This window comes from Dipodomys spectabilis, unplaced genomic scaffold, assembly GCF_019054845.1.
Source record: "Dipodomys spectabilis isolate Male_0828 unplaced genomic scaffold, ASM1905484v1 ptg000141l, whole genome shotgun sequence".
In the NCBI taxonomy this organism is placed as follows: domain Eukaryota; kingdom Metazoa; phylum Chordata; class Mammalia; order Rodentia; family Heteromyidae; genus Dipodomys; species Dipodomys spectabilis.
The window spans coordinates 10,748,574-10,773,324 of record NW_024870818.1 but is presented as its reverse complement, the minus strand read 5'-3'; the positions used below and the strand labels follow the sequence as shown (position 1 = coordinate 10,773,324).

Genomic DNA, 24,751 nt, shown 5'->3' with positions numbered 1-24,751 from the left:
TAAAGTGGGGAGGAAAAAAAAAAAAGAGGAGTAGCGTGTATGTTTCTGTAAAGGTCTCAGAGGTAGCTGATAGCTCCCGTTTTCAGTAAGTCTAGAGTCTGCCTCCCAACTAACAGGCAATAGGCAGCTGGCAGGCCTTGGCACTTCTGAGTGACAGGGCAGTCCATGAATTATTCAGATCCTGGGTTCAGTCAGTGGCTGCCTAGCAAAGTCCTGTGAGAAAGAGGCTGTGCTATCTCATGGAGAGATCGGCAGGAGCTCAAGTACTGGGGTAGGGTGGAGTGGATAACCACACTCGAAAAGCATTTCACATGCTGCCATGGCAGGGCTGCGCATCATTGTTGCTGCACCGGGGCCTGTTTTTTCACTTGGAACTGACATTCAGTCAATAAGTACAAGAACCCACATTCATTTTAGCATGCCATATTTGTGTTGGCAGGGGTTAGGTTAGAAGCAACATTAAAGTTACACATGAGAGGTGCCAGTGGCTCATGCCTGTAATACTAGATACTCAGGAGGCTGAGATCTGAGAATGATAATTAGAAGTCAGCCCAGGCAGGAGAGCTTGTGAAACTTTACTTCCTATTAACCATCAAAAAGCCAGAAGTGGCTCTATGGCTCAAAGGGTAGAGTGCTAGCTTTGAACAGAGAAGCAGCTCAGGGACAGCACCCAGGACATGTGTTCTAGCCCTGGGACTGGTATGTGTACACATGTGCACAGACAGACACACACATATACTTTATACATTCATACTCATAGATACTGTGCTTCAGAACACAGACCATTCATATCAAAGAGACCTCAGTGTTTTCTGCTATTTCCCAGCCAGTATAGAAATTCACTTTTTGATACATTTGAAACAGTAGCTATTGTAACTATCACAATTACCATCACTGACTTGTCATTGGTTATGTGTGACCATCTTTGTAATTGTGTCTGAGACCCTTCCATGACCTGAGCTCCTGACTGGGGCTGAGAGCACATAGGATGGGTTGATGGGCCTGTGTGGTCAAGGTGTTGTGCAGCCTGTGTGGAGGTTTGCACACACCCTGCTCCCTCCCTTTCTTTCCTTACAACCTCAGGTGCCTGGGAGCTTGGTCTTTTTTTTGGGGGGGGGGTCCAGTTGTGGGGCCTAAACTCTGGGCCTGGGCACTGTCCCTCAGCTCTTAAGCTCAAGGCTAGCACTCTACCACTTGAGCCACAGCGCCACTTCTGGCTTTTTTCTTTTTGCTTATGTGGTGCTGAGGAATCGAACCCAGGGCCTCAGTCATGCAAGGCAAGCGCTCAACCACTGAGCTACCTTCCCAGCCCTCTTTTTTTTTTTAACCTTTCCTTATTTCAGTTCTGAGAAAAGATAAGGTGGGTATGAATGCCTGAGGGCAGGGTCCAAAAGCTTATTTTCACAAATAATAGATGCCTATTTCCTCCTTTTCCCCAGTGCTGAGCTATGTGGAGAACAGTGTCTTCTTACTGCCCATTCAATTCTAGTATACTCTGGTCCTGTGGCTCTGAACAAGAGTGTCTATCAGTCTATCAGCCTTTCCTCTCCATGTTGGGGGTAGAAAGAAGAACTAAACATCCTGGGCAAGAGCAGGCCTGGCCCCAGTTGCATTCCTTGGATGTTCTTTTCCTTTAAACCTCTCTACCTGTGGGGGAGGAGCCAGGTCCTGGCTCTGGTTTCTGTTACTTTGAGGAGCTTAGCAACACCTGTTTGCCAAAGGTGGGGCCTCTGCTCTGGGATGTTGTTTTGCCCATATAGGGAAGCTTTGCCTGTGCAGTTAACTGATGCCATAAATGCAGGGGTAAGGCTTGACTGGGGTAGAAAGTTCAATAAACTGCATTTCTGACCCAGGACCTTGGGTGGTTGTTACAAGTATAACTTGCTAGATAGTTTTCTCTGCAGCAGTAGTGTCAGGACAAGAAATAGAAGAGAATATGGATGAAAATTAGATTTGCCCTGGTGTTTCAGATTCTTTATGTGACTAGATAGTTCTGTGTGTGTCTGTGTGTGTGTCTGTGTGTGTGTGTGTGTGTGTGTGTGTGTGTGAGAGAGAGAGAGAGAGAGAGAGAGAACAGTTAATATCACCATGGATTGAAAAGTATCTTTAGTGGTCCCTTTAATTTTTCTTGTATATATATATATCCTTTCTCTTAAAACACCAAATCTGATTGCCCCCATAAAGAAATATTGATCCTTCTCAAAACACATGCCTTTGTAACCTGTTTCCTAGTGCATATTGCACTGGTGTTGTCTCTGAGGCATTACTGCATTCTGGCAGTAAAATGGGATTTTGAGTTTGCCTTTCCCCATGCATAATAAGGGAGTTAAAGAGTGAATACTTGCCAAATGGAGGACTGGTTCTGCCACCTAGAAATGTCCTTGTCCAGTCCCCAGTGAGCCTTCCTGGTGCTAGGAGCCACAGCTGTTCTTTGGAGAGCTGACCCTGAGCAAACGAGAGGCCAGAATGGGCAAGATGAAAGAAAGGTGTTTGTCCAAAAACTTAACAAGGCTGACCACTCTGGATCCCAGCTGAGGTCAGCATTTCCACAGGAAGCCTGCGCTATCACCCAGCCAGTAGCTTTTATGATGTAGTGAGACATGGCCACACATGGTGTAGAATTAAGTTTTGAAAAATCCTCTTTAAACTTCAAACTTCGAGCAGTTTAAATATTTATAATCATGACTGCTAGGATTATGCTGGGATCTTTATAGATATTTTAGCTCACTTAATTTAAGATAACTCCATGGAGATGGTCTCCTTGTTCTACCAGTTTTTCGGGCACAGTCACTGACAAGGTTACAAAGTGCCATCTGCTTTTACCCATCTTCCCTTCCTAAACGTGTCCAAACCCTGACTCAAAGGCCCTCATGGACAGTATTCTAGCAGTAAGAGGTGGTCTCATCTTTGGTCTTCCAGGAGTGGTGTAGATTGAGGAAGGGAGCTTACAGGTGGTGTGCCTTAAGTGCAGGGTAAAACTGGGGAGCAAGGAGACATTTAGGAAGGTGGCAGGCAGGTAAGATGCCAATATGAAATGTTTTGCTACTGAGACTTTGAAAATTGTTAGAGGCGGGCAAAGAGGCATCACATATTTCTGCCTTACATTCTTGGTTCTTGCTAGATTTTATGGTGGTATACTTGGTTGGTTGAATTTCTGCTAAGTAGGGAAATTTCCTTTGAAGAAGCAATGGTTATTTATTTAATAGAAGACACATAGTGAAGCTGACTTTGGGGGAGAAAATGGCAACTAGGTAGGGGGATGAGACTTTCTGGACATTAGATACTAGAAAAACAAGAACTATCACAGGTAGGGGTTTCAGATTATAGGAGGTGGAAATGTGTCTTCTAGCAAAGGAAGAAGTTGTGCAGAAAGGTGAGACAGAATGAGAATCAGAGATGAGACAGGAAGATCTAGAAACTAGTGCTATGATGTGGAGTTGGGTCTGCTTCTCTATCTATCCTACCATCCTAGGGGAAGAAGATTTTTTTTTTTTCTGGTCATGGGGCTTAAACTCTGGGCCTGAGCGCTGTCCCTGTGCTCTTCAGCTCAAGGTGAGCGCCCTACGGCTTGAGCCACAGCGCCACTTCTGGTTTTTTGAGTGGTATTTTGGAAATAAGAGTCTCACGGACTTTCCTGCCCGGTCTGGCTTTGAACCAAGATCCTCAGTTCTCAGCCTCCTGAGTAGCTAGGATTATAGGCCTGAGCCACCGCTTAGAAGGTTGTTTTTGTAGTAGTGCTATATTTTGGTTTCCTAAAAGGAATTGCTCAGGAGAAATTGGCTGTCGTCTTACATCTGTCAAGGGATTTGACAGTGATGAAGAATGGAAAGCAGTTCTGGAAAGGTCAGTGGAAAGCAGCAGCAAGAGGTTCAGCAGAACAGTTTATATGTGAAACTTTGTTTTTCTGTTCTTTTCTGTTTCCACCACTTCTTTTCTAGCTCTTGGGTTTTTTCAAGTCCTGGGATTGAATGTGTATAAATCCCATCCGATTTTAACATTTTCTGGCCACTCTCTCCTGACATTTTCAGTCTTGATTATGTTTGGATGTTCAGGAAATGAACATTCCAAGTTTCCCCTTTCAGGCTTGCAGGATTTGGGGAAACATTCATCATCACCTCCCTAACCCCACAAAGGCTCCTAGAACAGAGGCTTCATTTCATCCCTTACGTTCTCATTCTCATCCACGTGTTAAGTCTTACAGTGTACAGGTCCCAGTTGTATATGTTCTTTGGAGGCTTACTTGGTTTTATGTTTGCCTTGCAGCACTTAGCAAATTTTACAGCTTTTTGTTTTTGACAAAATGAACCCTATTGCTTGAGCCATGTCCCCAGCAAGTTTTATAGTTTTTCTGACAAACCTAGAAGTCTTTAGTTAGTATGCAAGATATATCATTAGCACTCAGGAGAAATGGCAGAGATGGAGAGGTAGAAAGATGACTTGGTCATCTGCAGTCTGCCTGTTGGCTGTGTCCAGCCAGGTGTCTCTAGCTAAAGAAGGTACTGTGTATCCCTGGCCCACAGTGACCAAAACTGAGACAATACCTGCTTCTTAGAGTTACTCATTTTGTAAGCCATGGAGGGTGATGTTACAATCATCACGTCCATCCAGTTTATGTGGAGTGGATGATGATTGGGACTACAGTAATTATTGGGCAGGGGGCACCCAAGTAAGGGATAAATACATTTAGGACCAGAAGGAGTTTTTATGGCTATAGATTCCTGCTTATCTGTTAAGGACCAGGATTGTGAGGAGGCCTGGGAAAGTTAGGAACACATGCTTAGGATTATGTAACTTCTTGGTGGCACTCAGAAGTTAGGGTGAGCCTGAGTACTTGATGTTGAACTTGGGTCCTTCCTTCCACAGATCACCATAGAGACCTAGTTTTACCTTTCTGGTATCATAAGCTTGGCAAATACAAGGCTTTAGTTGCTTTGCTTCTGTAGCTGCCTTGCTTGTCAATCTTGGCTACCCTTACTTCTTGGAGTTTGGATAGAAGGCTGCTGTATCTGAGTTAGCTCACTGATCTGGATGAGGGACACTGGTTTTTGGATTAAAAAAAAAAAAAAGGCCAAAATTGAAGGGTCTGTTTCTGAAAAAAGCTTAGTTGACTCAGCAGTCTGAGAACTATCTCCCCAGCTCTCCGCTTAACATTACTATTCACATGCACATGTTTCCGCATAGCTAAGGCCTTCCAGAGTCTTCATGTAAAATCACAATTAATAAAACCGTGGGTAGAACCCATAGCCTTTTGCTTTACTAAGGCAAGACTGAGAAAGGCCTTCCTTCTGCTAATTATTCATTTGACAATGTATTGTCAAATCCTCAGGAAGCTATGTACCTGGATCTCAGTTGCCTAGCAATACACTAAAATGTTTTTAGAGTTAAAATGTAATGATGTTTCTTCATTTCTGGGCAGTAATTACATAATAAAATCCAATTGATTAAAAAAAATTCTTCTTTCCTCTTTAGAATATCTATTCTTCCTCCTTCCACTGAAGTTAAGTATACTTCCTCTTGGCTAAGGCTGAATACTCTACCTACTACACTTTTGAGCCTCTTTGCCATGGGTCTTTTCCTGCCTATGTCAACTCAGGGCTGAAATTTACCTTTCATTACCTCTTCTCTTTTACCTCTACTCTTTCTCCTTTTCAATAACTCCTGTATCCTGGCTTTTGCTGTATGAACCCATTAACTTTCTTTTTTTCTTTTTTGAACTCAGTGCCTGGGTGCTGTACCTGAGCTTTTTCACTCAAGGCTAATGCTCCACCACTTTGAGCTACAGTGCTACTTCTGGTTTTTTTTTTTTTTTTGTTTGTTTGTTTGTTTTTTGGTGGTTAAGATAAGAGTCCTACAGAGTTTACTGCCTGGGACAGCTTTGAACTGCCATCCTCAGATCTCAGTCTTCTGAGTAGCTAGGATTACAAGTGTTGAGACACTGGTGCCCAGCTCCACTTACCTTCTGATTTGCATCCTGGCTCTCCCTTTTTCTCTACTTATTCCTTTCCAATGTGTGATGCCATCTCTTTTGCCTCTCTTCCTTGAGTACCTTTCTTTCTTCTCCATTAGACTGTCATTCCCTAATTCCTTTGGGATTTCACTGGTTTTTCTTCTGCCTTCCATACCCAGGCCTTTCCAGGCTTCTGCTCAGCTCCTTGCCTTTGTTCTTCCCCTCCTAGACATAACCCCACTACTCTCTCCACTCACACTCCTCTCTGTCCAGGACTGTGTCTTCGGCTTTGAGCTGCACTTTCCATACCTTGAGTGCTGTGGACTTGTCACCTGGTGCTATTGCAGGTGACTCAGAGTCAGCCTGTTTAATCCTCTCCTATGCTCCCCAGCCAGCTCTAATGCCCAGTCTTTCCTGTTCCCATCCTTTGAACTTCCTACTTACAGTTGGTTACCAAAGTCCTATGGACTCTTACATCAGTCCCATTCCATTTTTTCATTCCTGTTGCCACACCCTGATTGATCCTTTGACCTGGAGAGTTAGTCACCACCCAACTACACTTGCTACCTTCAATCTCTCTCTCTTCTACCACATTAATCATTTCTAGAGCCTAGCTCAGATACCTTCCAGAGGCTCAAAAGTCTCCAACAGTTTGCGGCCTGTACTTAGTTCTACCTTTCTCATGGCTTCTCTCCCAGCCTGACAGTTCCTATGCACCAGCCACACTGTAGCACCAGAGGGTCTTACATGTTGGTGGGAAGGCTTCTTTCTCCCTGAAGCTTACTGGTTATCTCTTTGTGTTTCAAGGTCAGGTCACAAGGCCATTTTGTCTGCTAGAGCTCTTCTTAGCAGATGTGGCCTCCTTGTTCCTCCTCTGAACGCTCATATTTTGGTATTTGGTTGTTTGCATCTAACTTTTCCTGTATCTTTCTCCCAGTCATCTTTGTCACGCTTCCAAAAAAACACTCAGTAGTGTGCCTTGCACATGTTGAATACTGTAAATGTAGCCCAACAGACCCTGGAAAGGAAACCATGAGTGTCTTTGACTTGCCTTTACCTCCTCTCCACTGCTGAATTAGAAATGGTCAGATGGGCCCTCTTCTCTGGCCTTATCATACTAGATAAATATTTCCATTTCTCACCTACTGTTCCTGTGGAGTTATTAAACCCTTTCTTAGTTTCAGAACCTTTTGAAGACATGGATATATTCACTCAGCCTGGTTTGTTCAACACCAGCTGCTTGGGATTGTTGGCTGCGCGGGTACCAGCTTCTGCCATCACTCTATGTACCCTGGCTACTTGGAAAGCTCATTCCATGTACTTCCCCATACCCGAGGGAGCCAAAGGGAGATGCTGGTTGGTGACTCATAGTCTGTTCACTAAATGGCTTAAAGATGAAAAATTAAATGGTATAAATTGGCAGAGCACTTTGAAATCTCATTTTCTGTGTTACATCTGGATGCTTAGACTCATTATCTCACCAGTATATTTAATAGTAAAGCAGTGCTTATTAAAAAGATCTTCTTTTTATTTATTTTTTTAAATTTAATTTTATTTTATTTGTGAACATACTGTACAGAGGGGTTACAATTACATGGGCAGGATAATGCGTACATTTCTTACCAAGCATTGCAGCCTCCTCCTTTGGCTTACCCTTCACATCCCTTCCCAGCCTCCCCCCTCCCCCCCAATCCCAATCCTTCTCCTTCCCCCCTCCCCCCCCACCGACGTAAAAAGATCTTCATTGAAGCAATTCCCACATACTTCTCTTTGTAGTCTTTGTTTCTTTTTCTTTTTTTTTTTGGTCATGGGGCTTGAACTCTGGGCCTGGTTGCTTTCCCTGAGCTCTTCAGCTCAAGGCTAGAGCTCTACCACTTGAGCCACAGCGCTACTTCTAGCCTTTTCTATTTATGTGGTGCTGAGGAATTGAACCCAGGGCCTCATGCATGCGAGACAAGCACTTTACCACTGAGCCACCTTCCCAAACTCTCTTTGTAGTCTTGATGTGGTATGAATGAGGAAAATGTAAAGAAAAATAAGGACCTTGAAAAATGTACTTTTTTTTTGGTCTGTTGTGGGGGCCTGAACTCGGCCTGGGCACTGTCCCTCAGCTCTTCAGCTCAAGGCTAGCACTCTACCACTTGAGCCACATCACCACTTCCGATTTATGTGGTACTGAGGAATCAAACCCTGGGCCATGCATGCAAGGCAAGCACTCTGCCACTGAGCTACCTTCCCAGCCCCGAAAAATGTACTTTTAATTTTAAAAAGCATGAAGAAAGTTTAGAGCATGTTCATATTATCTCTTAAGGGACTTTGTTGAGATAGGCATTAATTCCTACTCTGTGTGCTATTAAGAAAAGCTGACAATTTGGAAAGAATCCAGGGTTTCTTTCAAGGTCATGGGATGATGAGGAGGTTTGACCAGGCTTAGAAACGCAGGTCCTGAGAATCCTAGGTAAGTGCTTCTTCCCAGACCCAGTATTTTGTTTTGCTGCCTTCCCACCTAGTTTAAGTCAGCATTTGTGAGGTGGTAAAGGTTAGAAGGCTTGAGCATATGCTCTACTTCTTGGATGATGAGAAATATCTTCTTTCTTATCTTGAGTGGACTTGTCTTGAAAGCCAAAGTTGATGTTATGGATCTGTCTGGGTTATTGAACCAAGCGTATTCTGGGCTCTTGAGTTTAGTTTTTAACTTTGCTCAGGACAAAATACAGCCCCCCTTGAATTACAAGTGCCCCGGCTTAAAGTGTACTTGGACTGGGGAAATGTTGGAATCCTTTAGGAATGGAAACACCTACTTTAAGTGAATTATCCCTGCAGGGCTCCAGGCTTGTAACTTGTGTGTCAGCTTTAGCTAGTGAGGGAGAAAAAAAGGGTGGGAGGAGGAACAGGACTAGAGTCAGTTATTTCCCAAGGACACATTTGATCATGTTATTTTCTGCAGAACGTGTTTCTTTTCTTTTTTCTTTCTTGGTGGCAACGAGCAAACAACAGAAGTTTAAAAACCAAAAGCTTTTAACTTGAGGGCTTCCCTCCCACCTCCTCCCTTTATTCTAACCCCCCCCCCCCCCCCCCCCCCCCGCACCTGATCATAAATTCCTCCGGGGTCAGAGATCTGGGTGGTGTTTACCTGTGTACCTTTCTCCCATAATGCCTTGCAACGCGGTGCTCCCTGTGAGTCTTCCTCCCATGGAATTACCACGATAGAAAAGCCCCAGCTTAACCTCCCAGGTTGACAGCACGTCTGCCGGGAAAGGCTCTCCACTGGGCTTGAGCCTCCCCCCTCTCCGTCCCCGGCAGCGTCTCTGTAATGGGGCGCACAGCCTGACTGCTTGGCTCTGGCTGGGGGAAGGCGGGCGCGCGCTTTTGGCGCCCGCGCGCACCCAAGGGTGTGTGTGTGTGTGTGTGTGTGTGTGTGTGTGTGTGTGTGTGTGTGTGTGTGTGTGTGTGTGTGTGTGTGTGTGTGTGTGTGTGTGTGTGTGTGTGTGTGTGTGTGTGTGTGTGTGTGTGTGTGTGTGTGTGTGTGTGTGTGTGTGATCTCTGTTCTCCGCAGACGTTCCCAACGTGACGTGATCGTGGGGGGTGGCGGGACCCTGCGGGACCCTATCCACCCTCCAGGCCTCGGGGTGGCCCTGCGTCCCTTGATGCGTGATAGCAATCGGACACTTTTCCGTTACGCGGGGCGCCCGACGGAAGCTGGTGCTTGCAGCAGCTTTGTTAGGGAACCCCCCCGCCCCGCTCCGCCCCGCGGGGCCGGGGTGCGCCCAGGGAGCCCCGGGTTGCGGGGCTGCGGGCCCGGCCCGCCGCCTCCCGCGCCCCCTCCTCGTGGTCCCGCCTGCAGTTTCCTCCACAATGCTGTTATGCTAATCAGGTGACATCACCGCCCGGCCGGGCTCTGATTAAATTACAAACCGGCCGCCACCGGGAGGAGGTGGGAGGAGGTGTGTGCTGCCGGCCGGGCTGGGCGGCCGCGCGCGCCTACGATTGGCCATATTTAAACCTTTTTTTTTTTTTAGGTAGGACTGTTTCTCCCTTCTCCTCTTCCTCCTCCTCCTCCTCCTCCTCTCTCTCCTTCTCTCCTTGGCAGTTTCTTTCAAGTTTCTAGGCCGGGGCCAAAGCAACCCAAAGGAAGGAGGGTCCCCCCAGGAGTGGTGGGGATCCGCGCCCGGGCGTTAGGTGGACTCTGCAGCCGACCTGCGGTCCGTCGGAGCACCCCGCACCCGTTTCCCACTGGAATGCGGCTCGTTTGAGGTCCAGCCCTTTTGGTCCGGACGGGAGGCGGGCCTCACGGAAGCTGCCGCGAGTTGGATGGGGGTAGGAGGGGACCCGAGCGGGATTTCCAGTGTGCAGCCCGCCGGGGCGCTAAGCCGGGCCTAATGGAATTGCAGAGGACCTCCAGCATCTCGGGGCCGCTGTCGCCGGCCTACACGGGGCAGGTGCCTTACAACTACAACCAGCTGGAAGGGAGATTCAAGCAGCTCCAAGGTGAGTCCCCTCCCAAGGCCTAAGCTGCCTCGGGAGGAGCTGGTGGGGGCTCGGAGACTCCAGTTCTGCCATATGTTAGGTAGGTCCCCACCCAGATGAAGTCTGTGGCCACAAGGCCTGCCTTCCAGAGCCCACGCTTGGTCGTGCACAGCTTCTTTCAGGAGGCCGTTGCTCACACTACACCACGACTGCTACCCCCTCCCTCGTCTTTCCTGTACTCTCAGTTGTCAGGTATCTACTGCTTTACTTCTCCCTTTCTCCCTCTCTTTCTCTCCTACCCCCCCCCCCCATTAAGTGCTAATAGAGCCATTAGTAGGCAAGTATTTGGTTCCTTAGTCACCTTTGCTTCCCAGCCCCCAACCTCTTGCCTCTGGGAGCCTTCAAGGTGTAAAGTGCCCTGCTGAGATCCAGTCTTGTAGAACAATAACAAAGGGGTTTGGGGGGGAGTGGTCTTTTTTTGTTCCTAAGTCTTCAGTAAATTACAGTTCTGATTCTGAAGCTTAATTTTATCCCTTTTGATGTATTGTGTTGGGGGAGAGCTTTCCCATCCATTTAGTGGGCCATGTAATTTATAATAAAAGCCAGTAATTGTCATTCAATGCCATGGGCTGGATTAGTTGGATCAATTACAGGGTTTTTTTGGAGTCTGTATCAGGTTCGGTTAATGAGATGCATCCAGGATCTTCCTGCCCATATTTTTAGGACACATAGGATCCTGCACGTACAGCGCTGTACTGGGTTTTCTTGCCTGCAACCCTGGGCTGTCACTAACCAGCCTGCAGGCCCCGGCAGCAAGTCTCAAGCAATCCTTGAAAAAAAAGAGTTTGTAACTGAAAACAGAAGCACTTCCGTTTGGAAGCTCCAGGAATCAGGACTGGGCCAGGAATGGCTCTTACTACTGTAAAGCGTAGCATTCAAAAACTACGTGTTTCCTATTTTAAGTCTTCACGGTGGCACCAACGCGGTTCCTGTGAAGAGGAAGGAAGCAGCCTAGTCCTACTGTGTTTTTCTTGGGAAGGGGGAGTGGGGAAGGATGTATTTCATTCATGGGTTTGTGAAATAGTTGACAGTAATGACACTCTTGGAAAACAAGAAGCAGAACAGGACGTGATTTTAAACATTTGCTAAACTGCTGCATTCCTGGGGCAGTTAGCTCAGGGGCAGTTCTCTTCACTCTAGGGAACAGTTAGGAGTCTTCAAAAGCAGTCTCCTTGTTTGAAAGTTTAGGTGTGAGGAGTTGCAAGTGGTGAAACGGACGGGTGTTCATTTTCTAGTGTGGCTCTTTGGGGCTCTGTTAGCAGCCAGGGAACTCAGAATGTGACTCCCTACTTCATTGTGTCATTTTTTTCAAGGAGAAAACACCCCTGGGGGAGTCTGAGAAAAATACCCATGGTGATGTTTCCAGGCTGCCCACACCTCAGGAAAAAGGCCAAAGCTGTTGAAAATGAAAAGGTGTGGGAAGCTCAGGCCCACCCATAACAAAAGGCTGAGATGACTCTAAACTGCTCACTGAACAGGGTGGAGCTTACACACAGGAAATATCTTAATTGTCCTCTCTGGATAAGGAAACATTTAAATTAAAAAAAGAATTATCTGTACCTCCTGATATTTTTACCTCAAATATTTTCTTATGGAAATTCTTTCCAAATGGGCAGGCTTTGTGTTGTATGGTCACTGTAAAAGTTCTTAACTGACCTCTGCCCTCCCAGTTTAGCTCCAGATAACTTTATTGTAAAACATTGTGGTCTAGAGTTAGTTGCGCAAGTTTAGTGTTGGTATTTCTATAACAGAAAACCACCCAGTGTTGAGGAAGTGAGGACATTTGAATTAACTTTCAAGGGTGATGGATCACATTAGGATCACTTTTGAGTGTCTTGGGTGAGAAATAAAACTGATTGCATTTTAAACACAACCATCTAAGAATTTTGATAAAAAGCCTCCTCCTTCCCACCTCTGCCCTGGTACTCTTTAGTATTCATAGTTGTGGTCATTACTTTTTTGTGTCTGCCAATACTAGGGTTTGAACTCAGGGCCTAGGCACTTTTCTTTCAAGGCTAGCACTCTACCACTTGAGCCATAGCTCCACTTCTGACTTTTTGTTATTGGATAGAAGAGTCTTAGGGATTTGTTTACCTTGGCTAGCTTTGAACTGTGATCCTCACATCTCATCCTTCTGAGTAGCAAGGGTTACAAGTATGAGCCACGGGCTTCTGCCTCAACCAGCTTTTGATAACATGCACAGTCTCTTTTATTTAATTTTATACCCACCTACAAGGCTACCTCTTTACTCTTCTGGATATAATCTTTCCTAGCTCTTAACACCCAATGTTGGCAAAATACTACTCGATATTGTTTGTTTTTTATACCTCCTATCTGAGTTTATTTGCTTAGACTGCTATGATTCTCTGGGAGTTATTTTGCGTTTTTGCTGCATCCTAAGAATTCCAAAGGCACAGAAAGAGGTTTGCCACTCTGGCTTAGGAAAGGATGATATTAAATGAGCTGGTCGATTTACGTAAGTAGTAGTAGTGATTTATGGATCAGTAAATAAGAGGGATAGAAACAAAACTTCATTGACTTGGAGGGAGGGAGGGAGAGAGAGATAGGGAAAGACAGAGAAATTTATAGAGACATATATCACTAAGGCCTTTGGTCTAAGACAAGATCGTTTTTTTTTTTGGTCGGTCGTGGGGCTTGAACTCTGGGCCTGGGAGCTGTCCTTCAGCTCTTCAGCTCAAGGCAAGCACTCTACCACTTGAGCTACAGCGCCACTTCCGGTTTTCTGGTGGTTTATTGGAGATAGGAGTCTCACAGTCTTTCCTGCCCGGGCTGGCTTTGAACCGCGATCCTCAGATCTCAGCCTCCTGAGTAGCTAGGATTACAGGCGTGAGCCACCAGCGCCCGGCTGACAAGATAGTTTTTGATCCCCAGTACATACCTTCTTTCTGTCCTTTTTTTTTTTTTTTTTTTTGGCGGTCATGGGGCTTGAACCCTGGGCCTGGACACTGTCCCTCAGCTCTTTAGCTCAAGGCTAGTGCTCTACCACTTGAGCCACAGTACCACTTCCGGTTTTTCGGAATGTTTTGTTGGAGATAAGCGTCTCATGGACTTTCGTGCCCAGGCTGGCTTTAAACTGTGATCCCCAGATCTCAGCCTCCTGAGTAGCTAGGATTACAGGCATGAGCCACCCGCGCCCAGCTGTCATTTTTTTTCACCTGCAAAATTTTTAAGGCATCACTTTCTTCAGGTGAACCAGTTTGTGCATCTTGGAAGTTGGGTTAATTTTTTTTAAATCAAAGTTAATTGAAAGAATTTAACTTAGTGTAACAAGTTTAGAAAAATCTGTATTATTAGAGGTTCATGATACTTTCTCCCCAGTTTCACCCTTACCAGATTAAGTCCTTATGAGAGAATACTAGGCTTGCTATCTGGATACTCTGAAACTGTTGCTTGTGCCTATTGTACAAGTGAAATTCCAGCTCCAGCTTGGCATTGAAAGACTCCCCCCAACAACCCCACCTCCTGTGCTTTCTCTTCTTCCAGCTTTCCTGCCTTGCCCTCAAACCTTCTGGATCTGCAGCTCGAACCTGCTTCCCTCCAACGCCCCTCCCCCACTAGCACCCATCCCATTGGCCCCCTTAGCGTTATTAGTAAAGATGATACTGTAGTGAAAATGTGACCTAGTTGAAAAAGCATCACAATGAACTTTACCTTCTTTGCACCTTACCCTGCCACTTAGCAGCTGACATTCCTGAAAAATGAGCTCTTTTGGTTCAATGTATTTGCACTAGAAGGAGCCATAGCTCCTCCCTGTCAGCTAAGAAGGTAGGGGTTGGATGAAAAGCTTTAGACTATAGGAATGTATTACTCTTGTCACTCAGATTCCATGAATACAAGCTGCTGGCATGGGAAGTCAGTCTGTGCAGAGAGCTCTGGTCAGATGTCTGGACATGGGCTGCCCTCTGGCTTGGTGAGCCAAAAAACACCAGTGCTTTCAGCTTAAATTCTTAAATCCAAACTGGATGCTGGTAGCTCATGCCTGTAATTCTAGCTACTTGGGAGGCAGACATTAAGGAGGGTCATGTGGGGCTTGAGGCCAGCTCAGACCAAAAGTTTGTAAGATTCCATCTCAACAAATAGCTAAGTGCATCAGTAAGTACCTGCCATCCCAGATAAGCAAGAGACTGAGATTAGGAGGGTTGGGATTCCAGGCTAGACCAGGCCAAAACAAAACAAAAAACTTCATAAGATCCCAACTCAGCAGATATATCTGGGTATGGTGGCGCATATCTATAATTTTAGCTACTGTGTAAAGCTTAAATAGGCCAGCCTGGGCAAAAAGCAAGACCCTATCTAAAAAGTAACTAAAGAGTTGAGCACTGGTGATTTATGCCTGTAATCCTAGCTACTCAGAAGGCTAAGATCTGAGGATCATGGTTCAAAGCCAGCCCAGGCAGCAAAGTCTGTGAGACTTATCTCTAATTAACCATCAGAAAACTGGAAGTGGAGCTGTAGCTCAAGACCCTGAGTGCCCAGACCCTGAGTTCAGGTCTCACGGCCAACAGAAAAACAAAAACTAAAGCAAAAGGGCTCAAGTATGGCCTGAGAGAGTAGAGTGCTTGCCTATCAAGTGGGAAGTCCTGAGTTCAACCGTCAGTATTACACCTCCCCCCCCTCATAACCCCCCCACCCCCAAATCCTTAAATCCAAATTTGGAAAGACTCCAAGAGGCCAGTTATGCAGAAGAGGAGAGTGACAGATAAACAGCGTTTGAAGAAAAGATACCACTTAGGTGAGGAGAGTGAAGTCAAGGGATTATGATGGGAGAGCTTCTGGATAACTTCTGGTATTGTCACTCATTTTCACATCTTATGTCTGAAAAGGGTTCTAGTCACAGCCTTGCTCTTTCTTCCTTTGTTTTTGTCTCTTCCTGGCAAGTGCCTTCCTGCTGCTATCTATCTCTAAAGCCAGGCCCTGACAAGAGTTCTACTTGCAAAAAAGTTGGGGATTGACTTTGTTGGAATTTGAGTTGAGCCAACATTTCCAGTTGTTCATAGCTCCCGTTCTTGATAAATATCCTCAGTACAGCTCATGATTCCTTACATCTTTCCCTTACCCTTCAGGCCCTGCTATCTCATTGGGAATCTTTTCATGCATTTCAGATACCACTCTCCAAGATTCACAGAAGGAAGGAAAAGCTGAGAACCTCTGCTTTCTTTCCTTCCCATTAGAGATGAAGTTTAACCACTTGATTGTTTTCCTGTTACTTTCATGCATTGCTTTTTTTGTTTCAGTCCCAGTATTTGTTTTTTGTATATTATTTGAATCTGAAAGCCTAAAGACCAAGGGAGCCCCAACATAACCTATCTTAACCACATAATTATTTGTTTGGTTTTTTTTTTTTGGTCGGTCGTGGGGCTTGAACTCTGGACCTGGGCGCTGTCCCTCAGCTCTTCAGCTCAAAGTGAGCACTCTACCACTTGAGCTACAGCACCACTTCCAGTTTTCTGGTGGTTTATTGAAGATAGGAGTCTCATGGTCTCTCCTGCCCGGCCTGGCTTTGAACCACGATCCTCAGATCTCAGCCTCCTGAGTAGCTAGGATTACAGGCATGAGCCACCAGCGCCCGGCAAAATTCTTTTTTTTTTTTTTTTTTTTGAGTCGGTCGTGGGGCTTGAACTCTGGGCCTGGGCGCTGTCCCTCAGCTCTTCAGCTCAAGGCAAGCGCTTTACTACTTGAGCTACAGTGCCACTTCCCATATAATTATTTGTTAAAGGACAAATAAAATGAATGGTACTGACTACCTACCTATCATAGAGGATTTCATATGAAGCTCTCAAAATTAAATCCCCAAATAGCATTAATATGACCTGGGAACTTGCTAGGAGTCCTTCTCATCTCCATCAGAAACTGGGAATAAGTTTTAGCACCTGTCACATGGCCTCTATGCGCAAGGAAGTTTGAGAAACAACCCCTTCTTAGTTCCTGCTGCTTTTGAGGAAAAAAAATGAGGGGGCACTGGTGTCTCATACCTGTAATCATAGATACTCAGAAGGCTGAGATCTGAAGATCACAATTCAGAGCAAGCCTGGGCAGAAAAGTCCATGAGACTCTTATCTCCAGTTAACCACCAAAAAGCTGGAAGTAGAACTGTGCTCAAGTGGTCGTGAGCTAGCGTTGAGTGAAAAAGAAAAAGGATAGCACCTGGGCTATAATAAAAAATAAAAAAGTGGTGGTGGGGGGAAGTGGTAGGAAATATGGAAGAGTATATTCCTTGAGTTCCCTCCAAGTAGGAGCAGATACAATCTGACAAATGAATAGTTGGGGGAAAGCATATTTCAGAACAAAGTTGTGAAATAGGAGAAAGGCATGCAGGTAGTTAGGAATGGCTCTGCCCTGCTGTGTTAAGAGAAGTCATTTGACATCTGTGAGCCTCACACCACTTCTGCCTTGTGAGGTCAGTTACCCACTCTAGGCTCCCACTAGATGAATGGGAGAGCCATTACAGCAAGAGGTGCAAATTCCAAAAAAAACAGTATATGTCAGCTCTGAGGACAGTTCAATTAGATATCGAGTACAGCTTTTTATTGTTAAAAAAACAAAAACAAAAAAACCTTGTTGGGTTTAACCTTAAGAGCAAAAATCCCAGCAACTTGGCATCTGGAAAGGAAGTAGATGGTGCCTGGCCGCATCCTGTCCTGCACTGCACTGCTTTTTAAATCTACACGTCAAATCTCTTACAGGTTGGTGTTAAACGTAAGCAAGTACTATACTCTCTGAAGTTTCTTTGAAAACTTGTCCATGTACTATTAAAATGTGAACTATGGCTCTAGTTCGCATGATTCTATTTCCTTATAAAGAAAACTTCTACATGTACTACAAATTCTAAAGTTGTTGCTTATCAGAAAATAATGTAGAACAGTTCAGGTATGAACTTTTTTTTTAAAGTCCTCCCTTCTGGAAAGTGACACAGCTAGAGGCAGAGCTTTTAAGTTTTCAGTGAAGGGGAGCTTCGCAGCCATATGTCTGTTCATGGCATATTGCACTGTGCACCTTATCAAAATGAACCAGGTGAATTCAATAAGCCAGCCATCTTTAGATTCCAGTGCCTATTCTTCCTCTTTGCCTAACATGTTCTGTTGACATTGAGGCCCAGCTATTAGAAGTAATAATTACAGTGAAGTAAATGATGAGGACATTATAAGCATTTTTCTAACTTGAAATTCTCTGCAGGGGTAGCTTAATTAAAAATGTGGCAGTTGTTAATCATTTTATGAGTAGACAGGACCTCCCATTTAAAAGCTTGGTTGTAGGTCACTAAACTGCTTCAAAGCAGGAAGATGCTCAGAAATAAAATATTAAAATAAAGCTGAAATTTTAAAATAGGGTCCTTTTTAGTTGATTCTTTTTATTAACAGATACTCCTTGTTTACCTGCTTTTCTATGAGCAATTGTCGTCTGTTAGAACTTGTGTGGGTCAGCATGTTTCAGCAGTGTAAGAAATGCTGGCTGACTTGACCAAACATAGAAGGAAATAGCAACCTTGTGTCCAAGTGGGACTCAGGTAGAGGTAAGGGACCCAGGTAGGGGGGTTCATGCATGTTTAGGGTGGCCAGAGCTTAAGAGTACAGAGGGAAGATGGTAGAAGGCGTTTGGAAAGATAAGGAACTGTAAGGTTTAGAAGTTTTGGAAGTAAGTCAGACACTGAGAAACTACTAGAGAACTTCAAATAGAAGAATAACTTCATCTAGTTTTTAAAATTGTTTACTCATCTGAGCCCTGTGGAGGATGGTTGTTTTGGAGGGTCATGGTCACCGGAGGCAGGGAACATGTGTTGCATTCCTTGGTGTGTGACAAGCTTAGAAACAACATTAACTTCCTTGAATTTAGAATTCTGTTATTTAGTGTGATCTGCAGATGACTTTGGAATATGTTAGAAATGCAGCCTATTAGGTCTACCTCGGACTTAGGCATATGTCAGACTTACTGAGTCAGAAACTCATTTTAGCAAGATCTTTTTTTTTTTTTTTTTTGTCAGTATGGGGCTTGAACTCTGGGCCTGAGCGTTGTCCCTCAGCTCTTCAGCTCAAGGCTAGTGCTCTACCAACTTGAGCTACAGTGCCACTTCTGGTTTTCTGGTGGTTTATTGGAGATAAGAGTCTCACGGACTTTCCTGCCCAGGCTGGCTTTGAACCGTGATCCTCAGTTCTCAGCCTCCTGAATAGCTAGGATTACAGGCGTGAGCCACTGGCGCCTGGCTTTAGCAATGTCTTCAAGGGGCTTTTGTGCACATTCCATTTTTATTTTTATTTTGCCAGTCCTGGGACTTGAACTCAGAAACTGGGCACTGTCTTGGAGCCTGTTTGTGCCCAAGGCTAATGCTCTACCACTTGAGCCACAGTGCTACTACCAGCTTTTTCTGAGAGGTTTATTGGAGAGAAGAGTCTCAGGGGCTTTTCTACCCAGGCTGGCTTCACACAGCCCTCCTCAGATCTCAGCCTCCTGAGTAGCTAGGATTACAGGCCTGAACTCACCAGTGCCTGGCTTGCATGTTCAATTTTAAGAGTAACTGCCTAGGTAATAGTTGCTACCTGTCACTTCTTCCCCTCTTCCACATGAACAGAAAAGGTCTAACCTTGACGTTTATACCTTAGATATAGATCATGATAAACGTATGAGAAGTGTTTACATCTTGGAGTGTGTGTATGTGTGTAAGTAAACTATCATTTTAACTATAAAAATCTTGAAAATCTGAATGTATAATCGTTAAAGTTTATTAGTCTAAGATATTATAAGGCTTTATATGTTGGCTGGCTAATTTCTAGCTTTGTAAGTCTTCGTAGAGCTTGGGATTTTCCTACTTGATAATCATGCAGTTATAGAAATGTGTGAGGATAAAAAAAGTTTATTTTCATTTATCGATTTAGTATTAATGGGGAATTAGAAAAATACTTTGAGCTAGTTTGTTTAAATTATTCTGGAATTTTAGCAAGATGTCTACATGAAGTGGCAGCATCCATATCTCCTTTACAGTTAAACCCTTTATATTCCTTTAAGCTGCTGTCGTCGTCATCATCATCATCATCATCATCATCATCATTGTGTGCCAGTTCTGGGGCTTTTCTCTGAGCTTTTTTGCTCAAGACTGGTATTATACCACTTGAGCCACACCTACTTTTGGCTTTTTGGTGGTTAATTGGAGATAAGAATCTCTTAGACTTTCCTGCCTGGGCTGGCTTCAAACCTCCATCCTCAGATCTTAGCCTCTTGAGTAGCTAGGATTACAGGTGTGAGCCTGTGGTACCAGGCTCAAGCAATTTTTTTTCAATGAAGCAAAATACCACATATTAATAGAGTGAGTCTATATTTAATGTTGTTGTTCTTCTGACTGGTTAGACTTCATTCCACTTTAATGCATATCTTGCAGTGTTTTCAGGTTTGAGGGCTGAAGGGGAAACAGTAAATGAAAGTATGTATTCTTTGATAAATGCTCACTTTGAGTCTGCAGATGAAGTTCTTAAGTGGTTGGTATTGATTAGGGAGGGGAGAAGAGCACTTGTTGAAACCTGTTGGCTTAGGGGAAAGGAAAGTACTAGAGAAAGGACTGTATTTACCCAACATCTTCCAGCTTCTCCCTGAAAGGAGGACCAGTAGGTTCTCCTGCTGGAGTAGAGGGGGGTTAGAGCAGTGACTCTGGTGATAGTTTGTTTCTCCAAGGCAGGGCTGACAGTCATTATTAAACAAAGTTTCATTTCTAGCTGTTTCTTTATAGTATCTAAACACATTTTAATGTGTTTATTGTATCAGTTGTATTATGATATCATCATGAGAAATAAAAATGAAAGTTCCTACAATCCCAGCCATCTAACTTTCCAATAGCTGCTCATTATGTACATAAGGTTTAGCACTGTCATAATTATTATGTACATTGAGTTTTGTCTAAGTATCTTGTTTTTACATCTTAAGTACCTCAGCAAACATTGCCAGTATGCTTTGCAAATCAGAGTAGTTTATTTACAGTCTTATTTCTAGAATGAGGGTAGTACAAATTTTGTATATTGAGATTCTCCTGAGAATTAAACAAGATTCTCTTCGGCCACTGATTAGTTACTTGGTCCATTGTATGCAATAAGTGACCAGTCCATGACAGTTATGCTTATTTACAGATCCTGGTTAAATAGGCAGACACAGCAAAGGTGAGCCTTCTGAACTTGAGCTGAGTGCCTTAACACCCACCCCACCCTTGAAACCTCTGGGTGTGGTTTCCTTCAGTGTACTAGAAGAACATTTAGTTTGTCTGAAAATGCACCCCACTGAAACATCCTTTCTCCTTTAGAAAGGCTACCAGGCTGATGGCAGGTACTTGGGTTCTGTGACATTTGATGTAGGTTGAAGGTCACAGTGGTATTGCCTCTCCCAAGTTCTTAAAAAGCATCAGAAGCAGCTACTACTGAAGCCTGAGCTTCCAGCTCTAGATCAGAGAGCCGCCTTTGTCAGAGACCACTACCATGTCCAGACTAATGTGACCGCCTTCCATGGAGATGTTGAATGCTTCTACTGTGTTTGCTTTTGAAAGGCCTTTCTTAGCCTTTCTTTCTCCTCCAACTCCATTTTCAAAAGGCACAAGACCTTTAAGTAGAAAATACAGTAATCACAGTAGCATGGAGACATAGGCTGGCCTATATTTGGTTTCACAAAGACCTTGTGAAAGAGCTAACCTTTTGGATGATGAAATGATGCAAGTGGAAAAGTTAATTTGAGGATCAATCACTGCAGCACATTCTGTTCATAAAGAATGAGCAAAACACAAATAGTCTGAAGCCTCGTTTCTTCTTCTCTGGTGACAAAGATATTACATAAGCTGTGTCATTTGTTAGGTGAAAATCCCTTCACTCCCACCTTGGAGCAATTGTGAAATTTTTTCTTTTCTTTTTCTTCTTCTTCTCCTCCTCCTTCTTTTTCTTTTTGCCAGTTTCTGGGGCTTGAACTCAGAGTTTGAGTGCTGTCCCTGAGCCTCTTTGTGCCCAAGGCTAGCACTCTGCCACTTGAGCCACAGCACTGGAATGTCCTGCCTTTTCTGGTAGTTTGTTGGAGATAAGAGTCTCACAGACTTTTCTGCCTAGGCTGGCTTTGATCTGTGATCCTCAGATCGCAGCCTCCTGAGTAACTAGAATGCAGGTGTGAGTCCCCAGCCCCCAGTTTGTACTGGAATTTTTGGAGATAATCTAAGAACATATCATTTGCAAAGGGTGTGTGTGTGTGTGTGTGTGTGTGTGTGTGTGTGTGTGTGTGTGTGTGTGTGTGTGTGTGTGTGTGTGTGTGTGTGTGTGTGCTCAGCTTTTGGAGATAATCTAAGAACATATCATTTGCAAAGGGTGTGTGTGTGTGTGTGTGTGTGTGTGTGTGTCCTCAGTTTGTACTGGAATTTTTGGAGATAATCTAAGAACATATCATTTGCAAAGGGTGTGTGTGTGTGTGTGTGTGTGTGTGTGTGTGTGTGTGTGTGTGTGTTCAGCCTGAAATCATTATATAAACCTTAAGACATTTTGATGGCATTGGTATATGGAATAGGAGGTTACAGCCAAGATGGTAGAAAACCAAACCATCTCATAAAATGTGGCCTTGACATTTCTCAATTAGGCTTCTTCATTTGGGTGCTGTGTAGCCTGAGCTCTACCTCATATTTCTTCCTCAGTCTTCCAAGTACTGGGATTACAGGACTGTGCCTGACTTGTTTTTGAAAGTCACTTGAACTGTTAAATGTTAAGTTTCTGTAGGTCAGCAGCTTGAATGTATAATATCTGAGACATGAATTTAAGACCTAATGCAAAGTGTGTTCCTGGTGCTTGAAAATGGTGCTCTGATTTCTATTGAGGGAGACATTTATACCTATAGAGGCTTAAACAATTTGCTATAAAATTCAGCCTTGCCGTAGTAGAGGGGTGATGTATCTTCAAACACCTGCTGAGCAGATGAAATCCCAGCTGTGCAGTCTTTGGGGAGGCCAAGGAAACAGAGATTGAGAACCTGGTGGTGGTTGTGGTTATGGTGAGGAGGGTGGCCAGCCAGGGCTTTATCTCTCCTTCCAGAAGCAGGGTGGAACATGGGCTCAGGACAGAAGCCAGCATTCAAATCCTGGCTTCAACCATGACTTTACCTCATTTTCTTCATCTAGGAAGAATTAAGTAGCCCATAGGCAGCTCTGGAGATTAAGTTATATACTAATAGTGTGAACATTTCACTCTGGTTTACCAGACAGCTTTGGATTTTAGCACTGAACATTCCATATTCAGGGAAATGAGTGGTGGGGCTCACCCTAATTAAGAGGGAAGGTACCTATTACCACAGAGCTGATACTCAGGTAAAGATTGGTAAATTTTCAGGAGGGTGTGTGTGTGTGTGTGTGTGTGTGTGTGTGTGTGTGTGTGTGTGTACGTGTACATGGTAGATAAGTTTCATGAATGAGGGAATAAAGTAATGGAAGCACATAGGTAGCTGTTAAAATGAGTTCACTTTTCCCCTGAGAGGTGGCATCTCCTGCTACTTAATAAACAAAATGTGTTGAATGAAAGAACAAATCACTCATAATGATTTTGTGTCTATGATGTTGTTATACTGAGACTATAGGAAAAAACTGAGCCTATTTACATTTTTTATGTGTGCCCAGTGAACCTCTCCTTTTATAGCTCTTGTTTTTGGGGCCTTGTGTGAATGGATTCCTAAGACTGCTGGGTGTGAGGGAATTTTACTCTGTTGCTAGTTGAAGAGAAGGAAGTCCTTATACTGTAAGAATTAAGGTGCTTAGAGAAATTGAAGTCATTCTCTAGAAGTTTTCTCTTTTATTTTTCTCCTTTGAGTAGAATGATCAGTAAGAGTATGTAATGTGATGTAGCTACATTGCAAAAAAAATTTTTTTAATGTACCCAGTGCAACTGAGGTCCCCTTTCCTAGGTGTGGTAGTCGTTAACATATTTATATTGTGTTACAATAAAGCAAACACAACTTGTCTAACCACAAATGTGTTTTTGCTCTTGGAGGCAAACATGACTAATACTTTTCTAGAAGCTCAGCAGGTAAATCACACTCTGATTAAATAGAGACAAGGCCTCAGCTATTTAGATAATGTTAGTGTATGCATCCAGCCCATTCAGCTGATGAAATAACAGAGAAAATGGAATTTTGGCCCAGCCTTCGGCGCCTCCCAATCACTCCCTTAAAAGAAAGTCTTTCTTTTTTCTTTTCCACATGTGTGTGTGTGTGTATGATTTCAGTTTATATGTATGATTTTAATTTTGAGGTTATTTCTTTTCACTTCAAACACAAGGAAGCAATTTTTAAAAGTCATATTCATTTAGCATTGGTCTTGACTGTAGCCTCATTACTGGGAGTTCTTGGCCACAGAACAATATACTATAATCAGCAGGATGATAAATTCATGTATTTTGGGGGTGGAGACAGGGAGAGTTGTGAGGGGCACTAGCGCAGTGGCCTGTTACACCAAATCCCCACAGCCATGATTGGTGTCTGCCACCAGTGTGACTGGAGTTCTGTGGGAAGCCAGGCCATAATCTGGCTGAGATCTCTCACCTGTGGTTGTCATTGGGTGATTCCAAAATGACCTTTCTTTATTTTCTTGTGAACTCATGAATTATGTCATGGTTCCCACTCCCTTTGTTTGATAAAGAACGGCTCTTTCTGTTCTGTTTCAACAAGAGGAGAAAGAGACACAGGCCACTTGGTGAGTCAGCATCTGGTTAGGGATCTTGTCATTGTCCACCCCCCACAACCCCCCCCTCCCCCCAGTGGGAATTCACAGTGTAACTTACTTAGGAAGATTCCTTATACTAAAAACTAATTCCTGTTGGCGTAGGAGACCCAGTCATTAGAATAACTATGGTTTTTTGGCATACTTCAACCCCTGGTTAATCTTCTGCCTTGTCTTCTTCTGTCTACAGTTGGCCTAGGTACTTGGATCGCAGAAGCCCAGTTTCTGTCCCTGCCCTCAAGAAGCTCGTAGGACATAGATGGCATTTTGTTGTTGTTTGCTTTTTAAACAGGATCAGTGGGCATACATGGAAGTGGGGTGGGCTTCTTGAAGTGGAGAACACCCACCCTCCCCCATGAAAACTAAAAAGTCAAAATCAAATACAAAGACATTTTTTTGTGGGGAAAACATGTCAAGGCCATCTTTGTTCAGGCCCACTCAACTTGGCCGTGGGCCTGCTGACAAGGGAAAAGACACCTTTTCCATGACAATAGTCAACATTTATTTGTGCACTAGACTTAGCTCATTTGCTTTTTTTTTTTTTTTCTTTC

General features: G+C 44.0%; 1 protein-coding gene across 3 annotated transcripts in view; it reads left to right on the top strand.

The window, feature by feature from the left end:
• The window catches only part of Sptbn1 (spectrin beta, non-erythrocytic 1), a 186,514-nt gene that overhangs the window by 67,006 nt on the left and 94,757 nt on the right, over positions 1-24,751 (top strand). Inside the window, exon 1 of one of the 3 annotated variants that reach the window (XM_042691170.1) lies at positions 10,087-10,435. The exons of 1 other annotated variant lie outside the window; for it this stretch is intronic. In XM_042691170.1, the coding sequence (XP_042547104.1) occupies positions 10,327-10,435 (109 nt within the window). In that variant the 5' untranslated portion in view covers positions 10,087-10,326. Of the gene's footprint in view, positions 1-10,086; positions 10,436-24,751 lie in introns of those variants that run through there. One more of the 3 variants, XM_042691169.1, reaches the window with a different exon arrangement.